We start from the raw sequence: 20,716 nt of genomic DNA on the forward strand, positions 1-20,716 counted from the left end.
TTAGTTTTTGCTTACTTGGGAACCTCTTTATTTCTCCTTCAATTCTGAATGATAACCTTTCTGGGAAGAGTATTCTTGGTTGTAAGTTTTTTTCCTTTTAGCACTTTAAATATATCCTGCCCCTCTCTTTTGGCTTGTAAAGTTTCTGCTGAAAAATTGGGGGTTTCCTTGTATGTCACTTATTTTTTCTTGCTGCCTTTAAAATATTCTCTTTATCTTTAACTTTTGCCATTTTAATTATGACATGTGTTGATGTGGATCACTTTGGGTGCGTCATGTTTAGAATTCTCTGTGCTTCCTGGATCTGCATATCTGTTTTGATTTCCAGGTTAGGGAATTTTTCAGTCATTATTTCTTCAAAGAAATTTTATGTCCCTTTCTCCCTCTCTTCTCCTTCTCAGACCCCTGTAATGTGAATGTTAGTATACAGGATGTTGTCCCAGAGGTCCCTTAATATATCCTCTTTTTTAAAAATTCCTTTTTCTTTTTGTTGTTCTGATTGGGTGATTTCCACTATTCAGTCTTCCAGGTCACTGATCCGTTTTTCTGTATCATCTAATCTGCTGTTGATTCCCTCTAGTGTATTTTTCATTTCAGTTTTTGTATTCTTCAGCTCTGATTGGTTCTCTTCCTAACTATATGATGAAGTTCTCACTGTATTCGTCCATTCTTTTCCCAAGATCTGTGAGCATCTCTATGACCATTAACTCTTTATCGGGTAAATTACTTATCTCTGTTTCATTACTTTATTTTTTCTGGAATTTTATCTTGTTCTGTTCTTTCAAATTCCTTTGTCTCTTCATTTTGCTTGGCCTTTTGTATTTGTTTCTATGAATTAGGTGTAATAGCTACCTCCCAGTCTTGAAGGAGGTGGCCTTGTGCAGCAGCACCCCTGTGTGGACTGTGTGTGCTGGGCAGCTTTGGCAGGTTGGCTAGGGCTGGAGTGACATGGGTTGGGGATTTCCTAGGGCATGCTGGGGCTGGGCTGCCTAGGCAGGATGGTTGGAGTGGGTATGGGCTGGGGCCAGTGCTGTTTTAAAAGATACTGTGCTTCCAAAAAAGAAAACTACAGGGCAATATCACTGATGAACATAGATGCAAAAATCCTCAACAAAATACTAGCAAACAGAATCCAACAGCACATTAAAGGATCATACACCATAATCAAGTGGGGTTTATTCCAGGAATGCAAGGATTCTTCAATATATGGAAATCAATCAACGTGATACACCATATTAACAAATTGAAGGAGAAAAACCATATGATCATCTCAATAGATGCAGAGAAATCTTATGACAAAATTCAACACCCATTTATGATAAAAAACCTGCAGAACGTAGGCATAGAGGGAACTTTCCTCAACATAATAAAGGCCATATATGACAAACCCACAGCCAACATCATCCTCAATGGTGAAAAACTGAAAGCATTTCCACTAAGATCAGGAACAAGACAAGGTTGCCCACTCTCACCACTCTTATTCCACATAGTTTTAAAAGTTTTAGCCACAGCAATCAGAGAAGAAAAGGAAATAAAAGGAATCCAAATTGGAAAAGAAGAAGCTGTCACTGTTTGCAGATGACATGATACTATACATAGAGAATCCTAAAGATGCTACCAGAAAACTACTAGAGCTAATCAATAAATTTGGTAAAGTAGCAGGATACAAAATTAACCCACAGAAATCTCTGGTATTCCTATACACTAATGATGAAAAATCTGAAAGTGAAATCAAGAAAACACTCCCATTTACCATTCAACAAAAAGAATAAAATATCTAGGAATAAATCTACCTAAAGAGATAAAAGACCTGTATGCAGAAAATTATAAGACACTGATGAAAGAAATTAAAGATGATACAAATAGATGGAGAGATATACCATGTTCTTGGGTTGGAAGAATCAACATTGTGAAAAGGACTCTACTACCCAAAGCAATCTGCAGATTCAATACAATCCCTATCAAACTACCACTGGCATTTTTCACAGATCTAGGACAAAAAATTTCACAATTTGTATGGAAACACAAAAGACCCTGAAGAGCCAAAGCAATCATGAGAATGAAAAAAGGAGCTGGAGAAATCAGGCTCCCTGACTTCAGACTATACTACAAAGCTACAGTAATCAAGACAGTATGGTACTGGCACAAAAACAGAAAGATAGACCAATGGAACAGGATAGAAAGCCCAGAGATAAACCCACTCATATATGGTCACCTTATCTTTGATAAAGGAGGCAGGAATGTACAGTGGAGAAAGGACAGCCTCTTCAATACGTGGTACTGGGAAAACTGGTCAGGGACATGTGAAAGTATGAGATTAGATCACTCCCTAACACCATACACAAAAATAAGCTCAAAATGGATTAAAGACCTAAATGTAAGGCCAGACCCTATCAAACTCTTAGAGGAAAACATAGGCCGAACACTCTATGACATAAATCACAGCAAGATCCTTTTTGACCCATCTCCTAGAGAAATGGAAATAAAAACAAAAATAAACAAATGGGACCTAATGAAACTTCAAAGCTTTTGCACAGCAAAGGAAACCATAAACAAGATCAAAAGACAACCCTCAGAATGGGAGAAAATATTTGCAAATGAAACAACTGACAAAGGATTAATCTCCAAAATTTATAAGCAGCTCATGCAGCTCAATAAAAAAAAAACAAACAACCCAATCCAAAAATGGGCAGAAGACCTAAATAGACATTTCTCCAAAGAAGATATACAGACTGCCAACAGACACATGAAAGAATGCTCAACATCATTAATCGTTAGAGATATGCAAATCGAAACTTCAATGAGATATCATCTCACACCCGTCAGAATGGCCATCATCAAAAAATCTAGAAACAATAAATGCTGGAGAGGGTGTGGAGAAAAGGGAACACTCTTGCACTGCTGGTGGGAATGTGAATTGGCACAGCCACTATGGAGAACAGTATGGAGGTTCCTTAAAAAACTAAAAATAGAACTACCATACGACCCAGCAATCTCACTACTGGGCATATACCCTAAGAAAACCGTAATTCAAAAAGAGACATGTACCAAAATGTTCATTGCAGCTCTATTCACAATAACCTGGAGATGGAAACAACCTAAGTGTCCATCATCAGATGAATGGATAAAGAAGATGTGGCACATATATACAATGGAATATTACTCAGCCATAAAAAGAAACGAAATTGAGCTATTTGTAATGAGGTGCATAGACCTAGAGTCTGTCATACAGAGTGAAGTAAGTCAGAAAGAAAAAGACAAATACCTCATGCTAACACATATATATGGAATTTAAGAAAAATAAATGTCATGAAGAACCTAGGGGTAAAACAGGGATAAAGACACAGACCTACTTGAGAAGGGACTTGAGGATATGGGGAGTGGGAAGGGTAAGCTGTGACAAAGCGAGAGAGAGGCATGGACATATATATAGTACCAAACGTAAGGTAGATAGATAGTGGGAAGCAGCCGCATAGCACAGGGAGATCAGATCTGTGCTTTGTGACCGCCTGGAGGGGTGGGATAGGGAGGGTGGGAGGGAGGGAGATGCAAGAGGGAAGGGATATGGGAACAGGTGTATATGTATAACTGATTCACTTTGTTATAAAGCAGAAACTAACACACCATTGTTAAACAATTATACTCCAATAAAGAAAAAAAAAGATGCTGTGCTTCACTGAGTTCTGGTTAGAAGGGACCTTATGAAACATGATTTAAATGGGGGTTTGTGGGCTTGCCTGAGGAATGATTTGTCATTTACATGATTTCTATGATGAAATGCTTTCTTCACTTCAAGCAAGTGACATACAAGAATTATCTAGACAGCATCTTCTCCTATAGGTGTAATCCTGCCTCATCAGAGGGCTCAACAATGGAGAGTTACTTGGAGCAGGAAACTCACATGGGCTGCACAAGCTGTCTTAAATCACTATGAGGCTGTGTCATCTCCAAAGAGAGCCAGAAAGGGCTTTTGGGGTCTTTTTGCCACAGTGACTCCTTGGGCCATCTGTCCTCATGACTTGCCAGTGCTGAGCACTGTGGAGCATCGTTCAGTGCATCAAGATAAAGGCAGAAGTTAATGTTGCCAAAAAGGGTGATGATGGGAAAATTGGGAAAAGTGGCAACTCTGAGAGGATATCCCCTCCAACCCTCACAGCATTGGCAGCACCAGAGTGGGCTTCCCTGAACTCCACATGTACTTTTTGCCCATTTCAAGGTTGTATCAGCATTAGAGGTGTGTCTGATTAATAACTGTTTAAACTGCAAGGTTTCTCTGTGCAAAGCAGCTGGTTGATGTAATTAAGCCACAGCATGTTCTTGAGGCAGAAGCTTTGCATTCCAGTAGTCTGTGGCTTGATTCTGGGCTCCCTGGCTTACTACCTGTGGGAACTTGGCCACCCTATTTAGCATTTCTGAACTGTGATTGCCTCGTTTATGAAGTGAGGAGGGTAGCACCAGATCCTACAGCAGTCCCGAAGATTATGTGAGAAAATGTAGTAACTCAATATGTCATATTGTTGTTATGGTTGTGTTATGTTTTCCAAATGTACCCCCCCTCCCCCCACCCAAATCTTCCTGCTTACTGGCGGTATGAGTTTGTAAAGCCCAGAACTTCCTTGCTACTCAGATTACACTGGATGCAGATATGCTAGATTAGATATTGTGTTGGTGTCAGAGCAGCCTCCAAAAAGGGAAGCTTGGCCTTAAGTTGGAGTTGATGTGATCGAGCCCAGCTCTTTGTGGCTGGCTTGTGGCCTGTTTTTGAGCCTGAATATAGCTTGACAGACAACCCAACTATAGTAGAGAGGAAACCCACTTCCCTTTCTCTGTTCTCTTTTCCACAAAGGAGCCCTGGTATACTCTGGGAGTGGAACAGCCAGTTTTTAAATGGCGTTGGTACTGGAGACTCTTCTTGGGTTTGCCTTCTGCCCCATGCCAATTCGCTCCGACCAGCTTTCCTCGTTTGTCATGAAATCCTCCACTTCCAAATGCAACATAGCTAATATGAGACTTACCTATAATATGATGAATAAGCAACGATCCATAAAGATCCTTAGGGTGTACTACCTCTCATGAACTGGAGCTTCTTTATCCAGGAAGAAATGGGACCCTAATGAGCCTCTCCCATGGTCTCTTAAGATGTCAGTGGAGCATCTTTGCTCTCAGACTGTGTCAGTGCTCGGAGCTGAGCAGCCCGAAGAAGCTGGAGTGGGAGCATGGTGAGCATGAGCAGCAGACAGCATGGGCCCTGGCCATCTGAGATATAGGAGCTGTGAAGTGCCATGAGGCCGCATTTGGGTATTTTTGGTATTGGAGTTCCTCTTCATGTGCACAGAAATACAGCACTTAGCTCAGGTAATTCATTATACAGTAGAAAATTGAGCCATTCTCATTGAAATAGAATATGGATTATGTTCAGGGGATGAAAACAAGTAAATTTCAATTCATCCAAAACTTAGATCCCTTTCACAAGCTTTAAACAACTTATATTTTGTAAGAAGGAGAAAAGGTACCATATGTCCATTTACTGATGGATAAACCAGGCCCTACAAAGGCTGTGTAAAACTCCAAACTGGCCAATTTAGAAGGTCTCTTAATACCACCCTAAAGCTCTTCCCCAAATGGGATTAAATTAAGATACTCATAAACAAGAATTCATTTATTTGAATTTCAATCTTTATCTTTAGATTTATTTATCTGGTTTCTCTCACAGAATATATATTCCTTCTCCAAAGTAGAAGAAAAAATTGATATTTATCTTTCCCACTTTTCTAGAGGATTAAAAAAGAATACCTGAATGGCTAAAAAATCATAAAAATATTTCATAGAAGCTTATGATTTATTCTCCTACACAGATCAAAATTTGACATTGCCTTATTATCATTGAACACTACACATTTTCTCTTCATCTCAACAGTTTTATCTGGATTGGATTCAGATCTTGTTCAGAACAAGAACACAGAGAGCAAGAAGAAACTTGTGGACACATTATGAGATTATAAGCCCTTTGGAAAGATTTGTGAATGATCTGATGGAATTAGATGCATTTCAAGAGGTTGGCAATGGTAATTAAAATGAGCACTGGAATATTAAAGCCTCATTTGTTATGAGAATAATAGCTTGTCCATTACTCATGATTTATCAGACATAAAATACATACATAGTTGTTAGAAGTACAAACTTCTAACTCTTGCTTTATGATAAAATGTATGTGATGTGACTTAGCATGGGATCCAATAAAATGCTGAGGAAAAAGTCAACATGCAAATAGTGCTCTAAAAAATTTAAACAATAGTTTCACTTCTCTTTCTCCAGGCCTTCACTAGCTGATGTCTAAAATAATAAATTTCACAGACATGTTGGAATCACCATTAAATAGGAATGTGAATGCACAGCAGTAGAGCAAATCTCCAGTTTTGCTACAAAGGGTCAAAGAGGTGTAATACCCTCGCCCCCATCAGGAAAATGGAAATTAAATACACTTTCTAATGGTTAAGTTAAGGGTGTGGTGGGGAAAGAATGAGTGGAATACAAACTGTGGTGTTCTCCCTGAGAGGGGTTTTCGGGTAGCACTGAAGAGGACGTAGCTGGCAACAACTGAGAACATTCCCCACATAGACAGAAATCACCACCAGTAAAGGTTTTTTTTTAACATTTTATTGGAGTATAATTGCTTTACAATGGTGTGTTAGTTTCTACTTTATAACAAAGTGAATCAGCTATACATATACATATGTCCCCATATCTCTTCCCTCTTGCATCTCACTCCCTCCCACCCTCCCTATCCCACCCTAGAGAGGTGGTCACAAACCACCTAGCTGATCACCCTGTGCTATGCGGCTACTTCCCACTAGCTATCTATTTTACGTTTGGTAGTGTATATATGTCCATGCCACTCCCTCACTTTGTCACAGCTTACCTTTCCCCCTCCCCGTGTCCTCAAGGCCATGCTCTAATAGGTCTGTGTCTTTATTCCCGCCTTACCCCTAGGTTCTTAATGACCTTTTTTTCCCCTTAGATTCCATGTATATGTGTTAACATACGGTATTTGTTTTTCTCTTTCTGACTTACTTCACTCTGTATGATAGACTCTAGGTCCATCCACCTCACTACAAATAACTCAATTTCGTTTCTTTTTATGGCTGAATAATATTCCAGTGTATATATGTGCCACATCTTCTTTATCCATTCATCTGTTGATGGACACATAGGTTGCTTCCATGTCTTGGCTATTGTAAATAGAGCTGCAGTGAACATTTTGGGACATGACTCTTTTTGAATTATGGTTTTCTCAGGGGATATGCCCAGTAGTGGGATTGCTGGGTCATATGGTAGTTCTATTTGTAGTTTTTTAAGGAACCTCCATACTGTTCTCCATAGTGGCTGTATCAATTCACATTCCCACCAACAGTGCAAGAGTGTTCCCTTTTCTCCACACCCTCTCCAGCATTTATTGTTTCTAGATTTTTTGATGATGGCCATTCTGACCGGTGTAAGGTGATACCTCATTGTAGCTTTGATTTGCATTTCTCTAATGATTAATGATGCTGAGCATTCTTTCATGTGTTTGTTGGTAATCTGTATATCATCTTTGGAGAAATGTCTATTTAGGTCTTCTGCCCATTTTTGGATTGGGTTGTTTGTTTTTTTGTTATTGAGCTGCATGAGCTGCTTATAAATTTTGGAGATTAATCCTTTGTCAGTTGTTTCATTTGCAAATATTTTCTCCCATTCTGAGGGTTGTCTTTTGGTCTTGTTTATGGTTTCCTTTGCTGTGCAAAAGCTTTAGAGTGTCATTAGGTGCCATTTGTTTATTTTTGCTTTTATTTCCATGTCTCTAGGAAGTGGGTCAAAAAGGATTTGCTGTTATTTATGTCATAGAGTGTTCTGCCTATGTTTTCCTCTAAGAGTTTGATAGGCTCTAGCCTTACGTTTAGGTCTTTAATCCATTTTGAGTTTATTTTTGTGTATGGTGTTAGGGAGTGTTCTAATTTCATAGTTTTATATGTACCTGTCCAGTTTTCCCAGCACCACTTATTGAAGAGGCTGTATTTTCTTCACTGTATATTCTTGCCTCCTTTATCAAAGATAAGGTGACTATATGTGTGTGGGTTTATCTCTGGGCTTTCTATCCTGTTCCATTGATCTATATTTCTGTTTTTGTTCCAGTACCCTACTGTCTTGATTACGGTAACTTTGTAGTATAGTCTGAAGTCAGGGAGCCTGATTCCTCCAGCTCCATCTTTCTCAAAATTGCTTTGGCTATTCGGGGTCTTTTGTGTTTCCATACAAATTGTGAAATTTTTTGTTCTAGTTCTGTGAAAAATGCCAGTGGTAGTTTGATAGGGATTGCATTGAATCTGTAGATTGCTTTGGGTAGTAGAGTCATTTTCACAATGTTGATTCTTCCAATCCAAGAACATGGTATATCTCTCTATCTATTTGTATCATCTTTCATTTCTTTCATCAGTGTCTTATAATTTTCTGCATACAGGTCTTTTGTCTCCTTAGGTAGGTTTATTCCTAGATATTTTATTCTTTTTGTTGCAATGGTAAATGGGAGTGTTTCCTTGATTTCACTTTCAGATGTTTCATCATTAGTATATAGGAATGCCAGAGATTTCTGTGCATTAATTTTGTATCCTGCTACCTTACCAAATTCATTGATTAGCTCTAATAGTTTTCTGGTAGCATCTTTAGGATTCTCTATGTATAGTATTATGTCATCTGCAAACAGTGACAGCTTTACTTCTTCTTTTCTGGTTTGGATTCGTTTTGTTTCTTTCTCTTCTCTGATTGCTGTGGCTAAAACTTCCAAAACTATGTTGAATAAGAGTGGTGAGTGTGGGCAACCTTGGCTTGTTCCTGATCTTAGTGGGAATGTTTTCAATTCTTCACCATTGAGGATGATGTTGGCTGTGGGTTTGTCATATATGGCCTTTATTATGTTGAGGAAAGTTCCCTCTATGCCTACGTTCTGCAGGTTTTTTATCATAAATGGGTGTTGAATTTTGTCAAAAGCTTTCTCTGGGGCTTCCCTGGTGGCACAGTTGTTGAGAGTCTGCCTGCCCATGAAGGGGACACGGGTTCATGCCCTGGCCTGGGAAGATCCCACATGCTGCAGAGTGTCTGGGCCCGTGAGCCATGGCCACTGAGCCTGCGTGTCTGGAGCCTGTGCTCCGCAACATGAGAGGCCACAACAGTGAGAGGCCCGTGTACCACAAAAAAAAAAAAAAGCTTTCTCTGCATCTATTGAGAATATCATATAGTTTTTCTCCTTCAATTTGTTAATATGGCGTATCACATTGATTGATTTGCATATATTGAAGAATCCTTGCATTCCTGGAAAAAACCCCACTTGATCATGGTGTACGATCCTTCTAATGTACTGTTGGATTCTGTTTGCTAGTATTTTGTTGAGGATTTTTGCATCTATATTCATCACTGATATTGGCCTGTAGTTTTCTTTTTTGTGACATCTTTTTCTGGTTTTGGTATCAGGGTGATGGTGGCCTCGTAGAATGAGTTTGGGAGTGTTCCTCCCTCTGCTATATTTTGGAAGAGTTTGAGAAGGATAGGTGTTACCTCTTCTCTAAGTGTTTGATAGAATTCGCCTGTGAAGCCATGTGGTCCTGGGCTTTTGTTTGTTGGAAGAATTTTAATCACAGTTTCAATTTCAGTGCTTGTCTGTTCATAGTTTCTATTTATTCCTGGTTCAGTGTGGGCAGGTTGTGCATTTCTAAGAATTTGTCCATTTCTTCCAGGTTGTCCATTTTATTGGCATAGAGTTGCTTGTAGTAATCTCTCATGATCTTTTGTATTTCTGCAGTGTCAGTTGTTACTTCTCCTTTTTCATTTCTAATTCTATTGATTTCAGTCTTCTCCCTTTTTTTCTCGATGAGTCTGGCTAATGGTTTTTTCAATTTTGTTTATCTTCTCAAAGAACCAGCTTTTAGTTTTATTGATCTTTGCTGTGGTTTCCTTCATTTTTTTTCATTTATTTCTGATCTGATCTATATGATTTCTTTCCTTCTGCTAACTTTGGGGTTTTTTAAATTTTTCTTTCTCTAATTGCTTTAAGTGCAATGTTAAGTTGTTTATTTGAGATGTTTCCTGTTTCTTAAGGTAGGATTGTATTGCTATAAACTTCCCTGTTAGAACTGCCTTTGCTGCATCTCATAGGTTTTGGGTAGTCATGTCTCCATTGTCATTTGTTTCTAGGTATTTTTTGATTTTCTCTTTGATTTCTTCAGTGATTTGTTCATTATTATGTAGGGTATTGTTTAGCCTCCATGTGTTTGTATTTTTTACAGATTTTTTCCTGTAATTGATATGTAGTCTCATAGCATTGTGGTCAAATAAGATACTTGATATGATTTCAATTTTATTAAATTTACCAAGGCTAGATTTGTGATCCAAGATACGATCTATCCTGGTGAATGTTCCATGAGCACTTGAGAATAATGTGTATTCTGTTGTTATTGAATGGAATGTCCTATAAATATCAATTAAGTCCATCTTGTTTAATGTATCATTTAAAGCTTGTGTTTCCTTATTTATTTCCATTTTGGATGATCTGTCCATTGGCGAAAGTTGGGTGTTAATGTCCCCTACTATGATTGTGTTACTGTCAATTTCCCCTTTTATGGCTGTTAGTATTTGCCTTATGTATTGAGGTGCTCCTATGTTGGTGAGTAAATATTTACAATTGTTATATCTTCTTGGATTGATCCCTTGATCATTATGTAGTGTCCTTCTTTGTCTCTTGTAATAGTCTTTGTTTTAAAGTCTATTTGTCTGATATGAGAATTGCTACTCCAGCTTTCTTCTGATTTCCATTTTCATGGAATATCTTTTTCCATCCCCTCACTTTCAGTCTGTATGTGTCCCTAGGTCAGAAGTGGGTCTCTTGTAGACAGCCTATATACGGGTTTTGTTTTTGTATCCATTCAGCCTGTCTACGTCTTTTGGTGGGAGCATTTAATCCATTTACATTTAAGGTAATTATCGATATGTATGTTCCTATTCCCATTTTGTTAATTGTTTTGTGTTTGTTATTGTGGGTCTTTTCCGTCTCTTGTGTTTCTTGCCTAGAGAAGATCCTTTAGCATTTGTTGTAAAGCTGGTTTAGTGGTGCTGAACTCTCTCAGGTTTTGCTTGTCTGTAAGGTTTTAATTTCTCCATCAAATCTGAATGAGATACTTTCTGGGTAGAGTAATCTTGGTTTTAGGTTTTTCTCCTTCATCACTTTAAATATGTCCTGCCAGTCCCTTCTGGCTTGCAGAGTTTCTGCTGAAAGATCAGCTGTTAACCTTATGGGGATTCCCTTGTGTGTTTTTTGTTGTTTTTCCCTTACTGATTTTAATATATTTTCTTTGTATTTAATTTTTGATAGCTTGATTAATATGCATCTTGGCCTATTTCTCCTTGGATTTATCTTGTATGGGACTCTCTGTGCTTCCTAGAGTTGATTAACTATTTCCTTTCCCATATTAGGGAAGTTTTCAACTATAATCTCTTCAAATATTTTCTCAGTCCCTTTCTTTTTCTCTTCTTCTTCTGGGACCCCTATAATTCGATGTTCATGCATTTAATGTCCCAGAGGTGTCTGAGACTGTCCTCAGTTCTTTTCATTCTTTTTTCTTTATTCTGCTCTGCAGCAGTTATTCCCACTATTTTATCTTCCAGGTCACTTATCTGTTCTGCCTCAGTTATTCTGTTATTGATCACTTCTAGAGTATTTTTAATTTCATTTATTTTGTTGTTCATCATTGCTTATTTCCTCTTTAGTTCTTCTAGGTCCTTGTTAAGTGTTTCTTTCATTTTCTGTATTCTATTTCCAAGATTTTGGATCATCTTTACTATCATTATTCTGAATTCATTTTCACGTAGACTGCCTATTTCCTCTTCATTTGTTAGGTCTGATGGGGTTTTGCCTTGCTCCTTCATCTGCTGTGTGTTTTTCTGTCTTTTCATTTTGCTTATCTTACTGTGTTTGGGGTCTCCTTATTGCAGGCTGCAGGTTCGTAGTTACTGCTTTTTTTGGTGTCTCTCCCCAGTGACTAAGGTTGGTTCAGTGGGTTGTGTAGATTTCCTGATGGAGGGGATTAGTGCCTGTGTTCTGGTGGATGAGGCTGGATCTTGTGTTTCTGGTTGCAGTTCCACGTCTGGTCGTGTATTTTGGGGTGTCTGTGGCCTTTTTATGATTTTAGGCAGCCTCTCTTCTAATGGATGGGGCTGTGTTCCTGTCTTGTTAGTTGTGTGGCATATGGTGTCCAGCACTGTAGCTTGCTGGTTGTTGAGTGAAGCTGGGTGTTGACATGGAGATCTCTGGGAGATTTTCGCCCTTTGATATTATGTGAAGCTGGGAGGTCTCTTGTGGAACAGTGTCCTGACTTTGGCTCTCCCACCTCAGTGGCACAGCCCTGATGCCTGGCTGGAGCACCAAGAGACTGTCCTCCACGTGGCTTTTGGGAGGTCTGAGGTCTTCTGCCAGCATTCAGTGGGTGTTCTATAGGAGCAGTTCCACGTGTAGATGTATTCCTGATATATCTGTGGGGAGGAAGTTTATCTCCACGTCCTACTCTTCTGCCATCTTCTCCTGTCCCCACCACCAGTGAAGTTTTACTGTGAAATACTAAGGGACAACCCACATCTGCAACAGGGTCACCAGCTGTCAGAGAGATAAACAGAAAGGCTCCTTCAGTGACTGAGGGCCAGATGGCATATCTACTATTACATGATTCAGAAGCTACTCTGGGGCAGGGGGAAGCCACCTTCACCATCCTGTCTGGAACATGCACCTGGCTCAGCACCCACTTGCAAGCTGCTCTGTACATGCACAGCTATGGAGGGCACAGTTATTTGAACATTACGGTGGGAAATAATCCAAAATATCCATCTTCTGTCACCTCCTTCTCCAGATATTTCAGATGAAAGGAACTTTAGGGTACAACAGCTATGTGATTTTGGACAAATGAGCTGCACTTTAGTTGTAAAATCGGGGGCCACAATGTTTGCTTCCTCTCTGTTGACTGAGGTGGGGAACAAATGAGATTACAGCTGGGAAAGTGCTCTGGAAGCAGTACTGGGCCACAGGGAGCCGAGCGGCTGTTGTTACAGCACATATGCACTGTGATGGCAAAGGAGGGAGTGGTGTCGATGCAGCAGCAGCTGGGACTCTCCTGCCTGCTGTCCCACTGAACCCTGCAGGGCTACTCTCATATCCCTACTGTGGGGCTACCTTGTCCCTCATGATTGGATCTGCAACCCGCCATATTTTTTCTTGTCTCTTCTCTTCAGTTATTGGTGCCCTGTCCAGGCAGCCCCAGATGTGGATCAGACTCTTTTGTGTCCCTCTGTGTGTAACCCCTTTGTGGCCTATACCACTGACCTGAGTCCAAGTAGCCTTCAGAGGGTCATGTAAGTTGGCTGGCCTCAATCCCACTTGGCAAGAAGCAGGATAGACTGTGCTGATGGGCTGTGGGGTCAATGACGTGTTATGGTTACCATAGTGACACTCTTACTCTATAGATCAGGCCTAATGTCAACTACACACCTCCTTATAAAAAGCACAATAGTAATAACCTTTGATCTTTTATGTTTTATCACATTCAGACTAACCACCTATATATGCTCAGCACCAATATACGAGGAGGCTGCCAAAGAGGTTTTGTCTCAGGTGTAGACTTTAATAGGTAGTGGCACCTGGCAATACTCTATTGAGTAAGATTTTGAGCTCGGGTCTTAGTTTAGCAGTAAAGAGTATCGTGATCAGTTAATTATGTCTGCCAGTGATGTGGAAAAAGTTGCCACAGCACGCATGTCACATGTTTGTCATCTGAGTATAAAAAAGACTGATGTCATTTGTTTGTTTACTTTCTTCATCTTCGTGATAAAAAGAGGTGGCTTAGAAAAAAAGTTTGTGAGTATATTTTTGGGTCCTTTAATAAGAACTTGGTTATAATAGTCTCAAGGTCAATAACCAAAATTATTTGATAGAACTTCAAGATTTAAACCAAAAAGGCCCAAGGCTACAGCCATTCTTCTTTCCATGTCAAATAAGAAGACATCTTCCAGGCTTTTTATTCTTTTTACTTCTTCATCTCATAAATGGCCTGGATCTGAAGTCTTCTTAGAGTGGCTCTAAATCTTCTTTCTGAGAACACTACAGTTGTTATTATATATATGTATTTGAACAAAAATACACACAGATCAAATCTGAAGTAACTATTTGGAGAGTCAAGGAAAAAAGTCTTATAATAACTTACTTTTTTTTGTCTTTAAATTACAGGCAGTACTTTCAGGGAAGAGTAAATACTCTTTACTTCTGTCCAAATTAGTCAGATCATTGTTTTAATTTTCCATTCTACTTTGTGGGTACCGCCAAAGCTTATGAATGAGTTTGCACCTTTCTTTCTGAAATTGAGATAAAGATATATATATCTAAACAGGAAAAACAGGCTTTACTTAAGGAAGTAGAGTAGTTTTCATGAGGGCCACAAACCACATGCTAGGTAACCAGGACTCAAGATATGTTTCCTTTAGCACTCAGCGTCAGCAACTTTGACTCTACTGGTGATAATGAAAGTGTGCAGCCCCTTGAAAAATCTCCTCTGTATCTAGATCATTCATTTCCCATGGCTGATCATAAAGATTTTTAGCTATGATAAATGATAGATTTTGGCTTTTTTCTTAGTTTATTACTTCTGATATTAGAAGAGGACATGGACATAAACTCCACCTTTCAAAATCTGATCATCTCTCATTTGCATTTTTCATCTTTTTGTTTTAAGAATTTGATTCACTTTTATATCTACCCCATAAAATGCTGATTTTTTTAAAATAAAAAGTTAAGATTCAGTTCAGTTTAATTTAGTGAAACTACCATTCTCCTATGTTTTATACTTTAGATTATAAGCCAAAATTTACAAGACTAATCCATTTCCTCTAATCAGTGGAGCTACACTCTTTTACAGTTTGAAGTGACGACTGGACTATATTCTTATAAAACTAGTTCTTTCCCTGTAGGTCTATAAGTACAACCTATTTCTAGAAGATGCCAAATTTCTCTTACTTGGTGCCTGGATTTAATTAACAGTAAATAACAATGTTCAAATGTATACACAAGCTACTTTAAACAAACAGCCCTTGGAGATCAGAAATAAAAGGAAAGCAAAATATCATTATAATGTATTGTGTATGCAAATATTTAATTTCTTAACTATCTTTAAAGTGGATACCCAGTGCCATGTTTTCTCAACATGCAAGGGGAAAGGTCAGAAGTTTGCATGATGAATTCAATAATTGTATGAGAACTCATTTTGAAATGAGGGCCACATTTCAGAGCAATTTAAAAGATTCTTTATCAATTTCCAGAGCAGTTAGAACTTCTCATTTTTAATAATAACTGCCACATATGAAATGTAGGAATGTTGTGCCTCATAAATAAACGCATGAAATATGTGAAATTGAGGCACATGCATGCAAAGGAGGAAACCTGCCAGCTGGGACACATTAATAATGCCCGAGGGGTCACCATCTGGGCATGTGTGGATAAAACACATCTGCATTCCTGGCAAAGGGCAGCCTGTGCATCTGGATCACATCACCCCGTCCTCCCCACCCACACATCATGGCAGGAGGAATTTCCTGATGAATAAGATGCCGCTGAAAGGTACCATGTTTGTTCTTGCAGCCATGCACATAATGAATCTGAAAAGAACTGCTAATCAAGTCAAAACAAAGGAATCTTTTCATTTGTCTAATTGTACAGAATGATGAATGAGTCACACAGTATGAAAGAAAGAAAGAAAGAAAAAGAGAAAGAAAGAAAAAGAGAAAGAAAGTTGTGTTATGCCCATTCCCTTTGCGCTACAAATCCCAAACTATCTGCAACCATTTGTAGTGTGTCTGTGTGTATTTGTATGGGTGGGGCTGGAGGGAGAGCAGAGGGATGCTCAGAGGTAAGCAGAAAATTATAATGTCCTGGCTCCAGGAAATACTGCTGCTATCCGTTCAAAGTCAATGAAGGAGAGTGTGGGCAAATCGAACAAGTAAAAATACGGAATCCTGGCATATGAAGGGCTCTTAGAAATTCACTTGCCCCATATTTCTATCTTCAGATCAATTGACTGTTGATTTTGCTACTTAAATTCTTAAAGGAGATTCTGCAGTGGCATATATGTATGCATGTAAGTATGTATACAACTATGTATGTATTTGTGTATTAAAAAGATTCGAATAGATAACACTTTATTGGTACAATAATATGTTCTAGTGTTTCACAGCTATTAATAGGCAGGAAGTTTGATTTAAATAGAGCAAATTTTCAATCTGTGGCAAATTATTTGCCTGTGTATTGAGGCAAGTTAACAGTGTATCTGAAGCTGAAATTCTGTGTACTTACTCATCAAGCCTTCTATTGATTTGAAGAGCAGTAGAAAGATTCTTTGTTGGTGCACCCTCCTCCATTTCCTGGAGATACGAAAAACAGGATACATAAAAGAAGGTGGCGAGGGTGTAGTTGAATGAAATTTTAGTTTTAATTAAATGCTGTTAAAAGCATTTGGGAATGATTTAAGTCTGAGGCTTTGCCTATGTCTATACTGTATCAACACTAGCAGCTGGAAAGAGAAAAATTCAAATATCCAGATCTTCAGTCTATGTTGTGCTAAAAATGTGATCGTGTATTTACAAACATTCAGGAATTTAGTAGTATCTCAAACAAAATATGAAAAATTTTCTACTAGAAAGTAGAAACTTTTTGGCATCACCTAGGAGCAGTTAATGTTATATTTTTCAACTTTATTTTCTTAATAACCTATTTCCTTTGCTTTAGGTATTTATGATAAGCTGCTCCGAAGTACACAGCTCCTATAGACCATGCAACAGAATTAGACTAGACAAATTAAATGAGCACTTCAGAAGACAGACAAATTTGTTAAAAGCTGTATCTAAAAAAATTCTGAGCTTTTGGATTGGTCTCTCGCCTCTGAAGTACCTGGTCCAAATTATGCATGAAGTAATGTGAAAGTAATAATACTTTATGCATAATAAATAATACCTTCAGAGCATAAATATTATGTATAAATAATTATAATACCTTCAATGTACAAAGTTGCTCACACATATTATTGTGTGTGTACTTCCTACTTTTTTTTCTAAATTCCTCCCTTTTTTATCTGTAAACTCCCACTCCCACCAGTTATCATTGATTGACTGAATTGTTCCATCTCAGTACACAAATATAGGAGTATCAGAATTGTTAACCTGTACCCCACGGGAAACAACCTTACCCACTAGTGATCACATGCAGCTCTTATTGCCTTCATCTTACAGACTCCTCTCATTTCCAAAGGTACTCAGAGTAGCACCTTTCCCCCTGATTCCCTTCAATGTGGTTGTTTCACACACTTGTAATGCACTTAGATTTTCTCTTCACGGTCTGCATTTCTCCCTGGGATTCCCTAAACTTCTTAAATGATTTTTTAAAATTTGCATACCTTAAGGTCTGCTTTTTGTGCTGTATAGTTCAATGGGATTTGACAAATGCATAATACCTTGTAAGCAAAATTACAGTATCATACAGATCAGTTTTACTGCCTTAAATTCCCATTTCACTTCCTTATCCTTATCCTTTTCCTTCCCTGAGCCACTGGCAACCACGCATCATTTTATTGTCTTTGTTTTTGCATTTTCCAGAATGTCATATAATTGGAATCATACAGTATATAGCCTTTTCATATTGGCTTGTTCCTCCATGTATTTTTGTGGCTTGATAGCCCATATCTTTTTACTGCTGACTAATGCTTCATTGTATGGAGGCACCACAGTTTGCTTATTCATTCATATTTTAAAGGACATCTTGGTTGCTTCCAGTTTGGGGTGATTTTGAATAAAGGTGCTATAAATATTTTCATGCAGGTTTTTGTGTGAATGTAGGTTTCAATTCAATTGGGTAAATACCTAGTAGTGATCGTTGAATCATAAGGCTACATTTAGCCTTGTGGGAGACTGCCCAGCTGCCTTCCAAAATGGCTTTACCATTTTGCATTCCCACACAGCAAGAGTTCCTGCTGCTCCACATCCTCATCAACATTTGGTATTGTTAGATTTTTTATTTTAACCATTTTAATAAGCATGTATTTGTAACTCATTATTGTTTTAACTTGCAATTCCCTAATGACAAATGATGATGAGCTTCTTTTCATATGCTTATTTGCCATCTGTATATCTTCCTTGATAAGCTGTCTTTTTAGATATTTTGACATTTAAGTGAGTTGATTTCTTATGATTGAGCTTTAAGTATATTTTGGATAGCAGTCCTTTATTAAGTATGTATTTTATAGTTAGTTTCTCCCAGTTTGTAGCTTGTCTTTTCATTCCCTTAACAGTGTCTTTCACAGAGCACTTTTTACTTCAAATAAAATCCAACTTACCAATATTTTCTTTCCTGGATCATGCTTTAGGTGTTGTATCTAAACACTCATCACCAAATGCAAATTCATCTAGATATTTTTCCTATGTTATCTTCTAGAAGTTTTATAGTTTTGCATTTTACATTTAGGTCCATGATCCATTTTGAGTTCATTTTTGTGAAATACATAAGTTCTATGTCTAGATTGTCTAGATTATTACTTTTTTTGCATATGGATGGCCAATTGTTTCAGTACCATTTGTTGAAAGATATCCTTGCTCCATTGAATTGCCTTTTTGCTCCTTTGTCATGGATCAGTTGACTATATTTGTGGGGGTCTATTTATGGGCTCTCTATTCAGTTGCATTGATCTATGTGTCTATTCTTTCACCAATACCACACTGTAGTCATTACTACAGCTTTATAGTAAATCTTGAAGTTGGGGAGCATCACTCCTCCAACATTGTTCTTCATTGTTGTGCTGTCTATTCTAGGTCATTTGCCTTTTCTTATAAATTGTAGAATGAGTTTGTCAATGTTCACAGAATAGGTCTCTGGGATTTTGATTGGGATTGTAGAACCTATAGATCAAATTGGAAAGAATCAACATCTTGACAATATTGAACTTTCCAATCCATGAACATTGATTATTTTTCCATTTATTTTAGATCTTCTCAGTTTTTGCATATAGATCTTGTACATATTTTGCTAGATTTGTACCTAAGTATTTCCTTCCTAGGTATTGCAAATGGTATTGTGTTTTAATTTTAAATTCCAATTATTCATTGCTAGTATATAAGAAAGTAATTGACCTTTGTATATTCACCTTGTTTCCTGCAACCTTGCTATAATCACTTATTATTTCCAGGAGTTTTTCGTTGATTTTTTTGGAGTTTTCCATAGAGACAAACATGTCATCTGCAAACAAAGATGGTTTTATTTCTTCCTTCCCAATCTGTGTACTTTTTATTTCCTTTTTTTTGTCTTATTGTACTAGCTAGGACTTCCAGTACAATGATGAATTGTGGTGATAAGAGGAGACATTTTTGTCTTCTTCCTTATCTTAAGGGGAAAGCAACCAGTTTCTCACCATTAGGTATAATGTTAGGGTAGGTTTTTTGTAGATATTCTTATCAAGTTGAAGAGTTCCCCTCTATTTCTAGTTTGCTGAGAGTTTTTATATGAATGGGTGTTGGACCTTGTCAGATGCCTTTTTTACATCCATTAATATAATCATGTAAGTTTTCTTCTTTACCCTCTTGATGTGATTGATTGCATAAACTGATTTTTAGTTGTTGAACCAATCTTACCTACCTGGAACAAATTCCACTTGGTCATGGTGTATAATTCTTTTAATGTATGGTTTAATTCAATTTGCTTCTATTTTATTTAGGATTTTTACAATTATTTTCATGAGAGATACTGGTCTAGAGTTTCTCTTTCTTGTAATGTCTTCATCTGGTTGAGGTATTAGGATAATGCTGGCCTCAAGGAATGCATTCTGATATATTTCCTCTGCTTCGACTTTCTAGAGATTGTAGAGAATTGGTATCATTTCTTCCTTAAAAGTTTGGTAGAATTCACCAGTGAAACCATCTGGACCTGGTGCTTTATGTTTTGGAAGGTTATTAATTATTGATTCAATTTTTAAAGATAGATATAAGGCTTATTCAGACTATTTCTCCTTATGAGAGTTCTGGTATAGATTGAGCCTTTCAAGGAATTAGTCTATTTCATCTAAACTTGTAGGCATACAGTTGTTCATAATATTCATTTATTTGCTTTTTATGTCCATGAGATCAGTAATAATGACCCTTTATTCTTTTCTTATGTTAGTAATTTGTGTTCTCTCTCTTATTTTTCTTTGTTAGCTGGCTAGAGGTTTATTAAATTTATTGATCTTCTCAAAGAACTAGCTTTTGAACTAGTTTTGAACTCTTCTCCTTTTAGCATGACTCGTAATTTTTGGTTGAGAAGTTCTTATTGAGGTTCTTATTTGGGTAGTAAGAACATTTAGTGTGAGATTTTGTGTTAATTTGGCTAGGAGTTGGGCTGTGTTTGATGTTTGCTATGTGTTAGAGGCTTCAATTTCCATTAGTATACGTGTTCGTGTCTCCCTTTTTGTCACTGGTGTCCCTAGACATGCATTCTTGTGTAGCTTGCAGCTCTTTCAGCTGTAATCCACTGTTATACTGGATGCCTGATGATATGGGGGTCAGGTGGTGGGCAGTGGAAGTGTTCTATTATTCTGTGATTAAGCCTTGGTCTTTTAGTAGTCCCCATACTACGACCTTCACA

General features: G+C 37.8%; 1 protein-coding gene across 1 annotated transcript in view; it reads right to left on the reverse strand.

Moving 5' to 3' along the window:
- RNF175 (ring finger protein 175) overlaps positions 1 to 20,716 on the reverse strand; it is a 65,322-nt gene that overhangs the window by 30,996 nt on the left and 13,610 nt on the right. The window contains 3 exon segments of the mRNA XM_081228148.1: positions 6,537 to 6,626; positions 12,585 to 12,637; positions 12,641 to 12,673. Of these exon segments, the coding sequence (XP_081084274.1) occupies positions 6,537 to 6,626; positions 12,585 to 12,637; positions 12,641 to 12,673 (176 nt within the window).

The sequence above is a fragment of the Mesoplodon bidens genome, assembly GCF_964165515.1.
Source record: "Mesoplodon bidens genome assembly, chromosome: 1".
Classification (NCBI taxonomy): Eukaryota; Metazoa; Chordata; class Mammalia; order Artiodactyla; family Ziphiidae; genus Mesoplodon; species Mesoplodon bidens.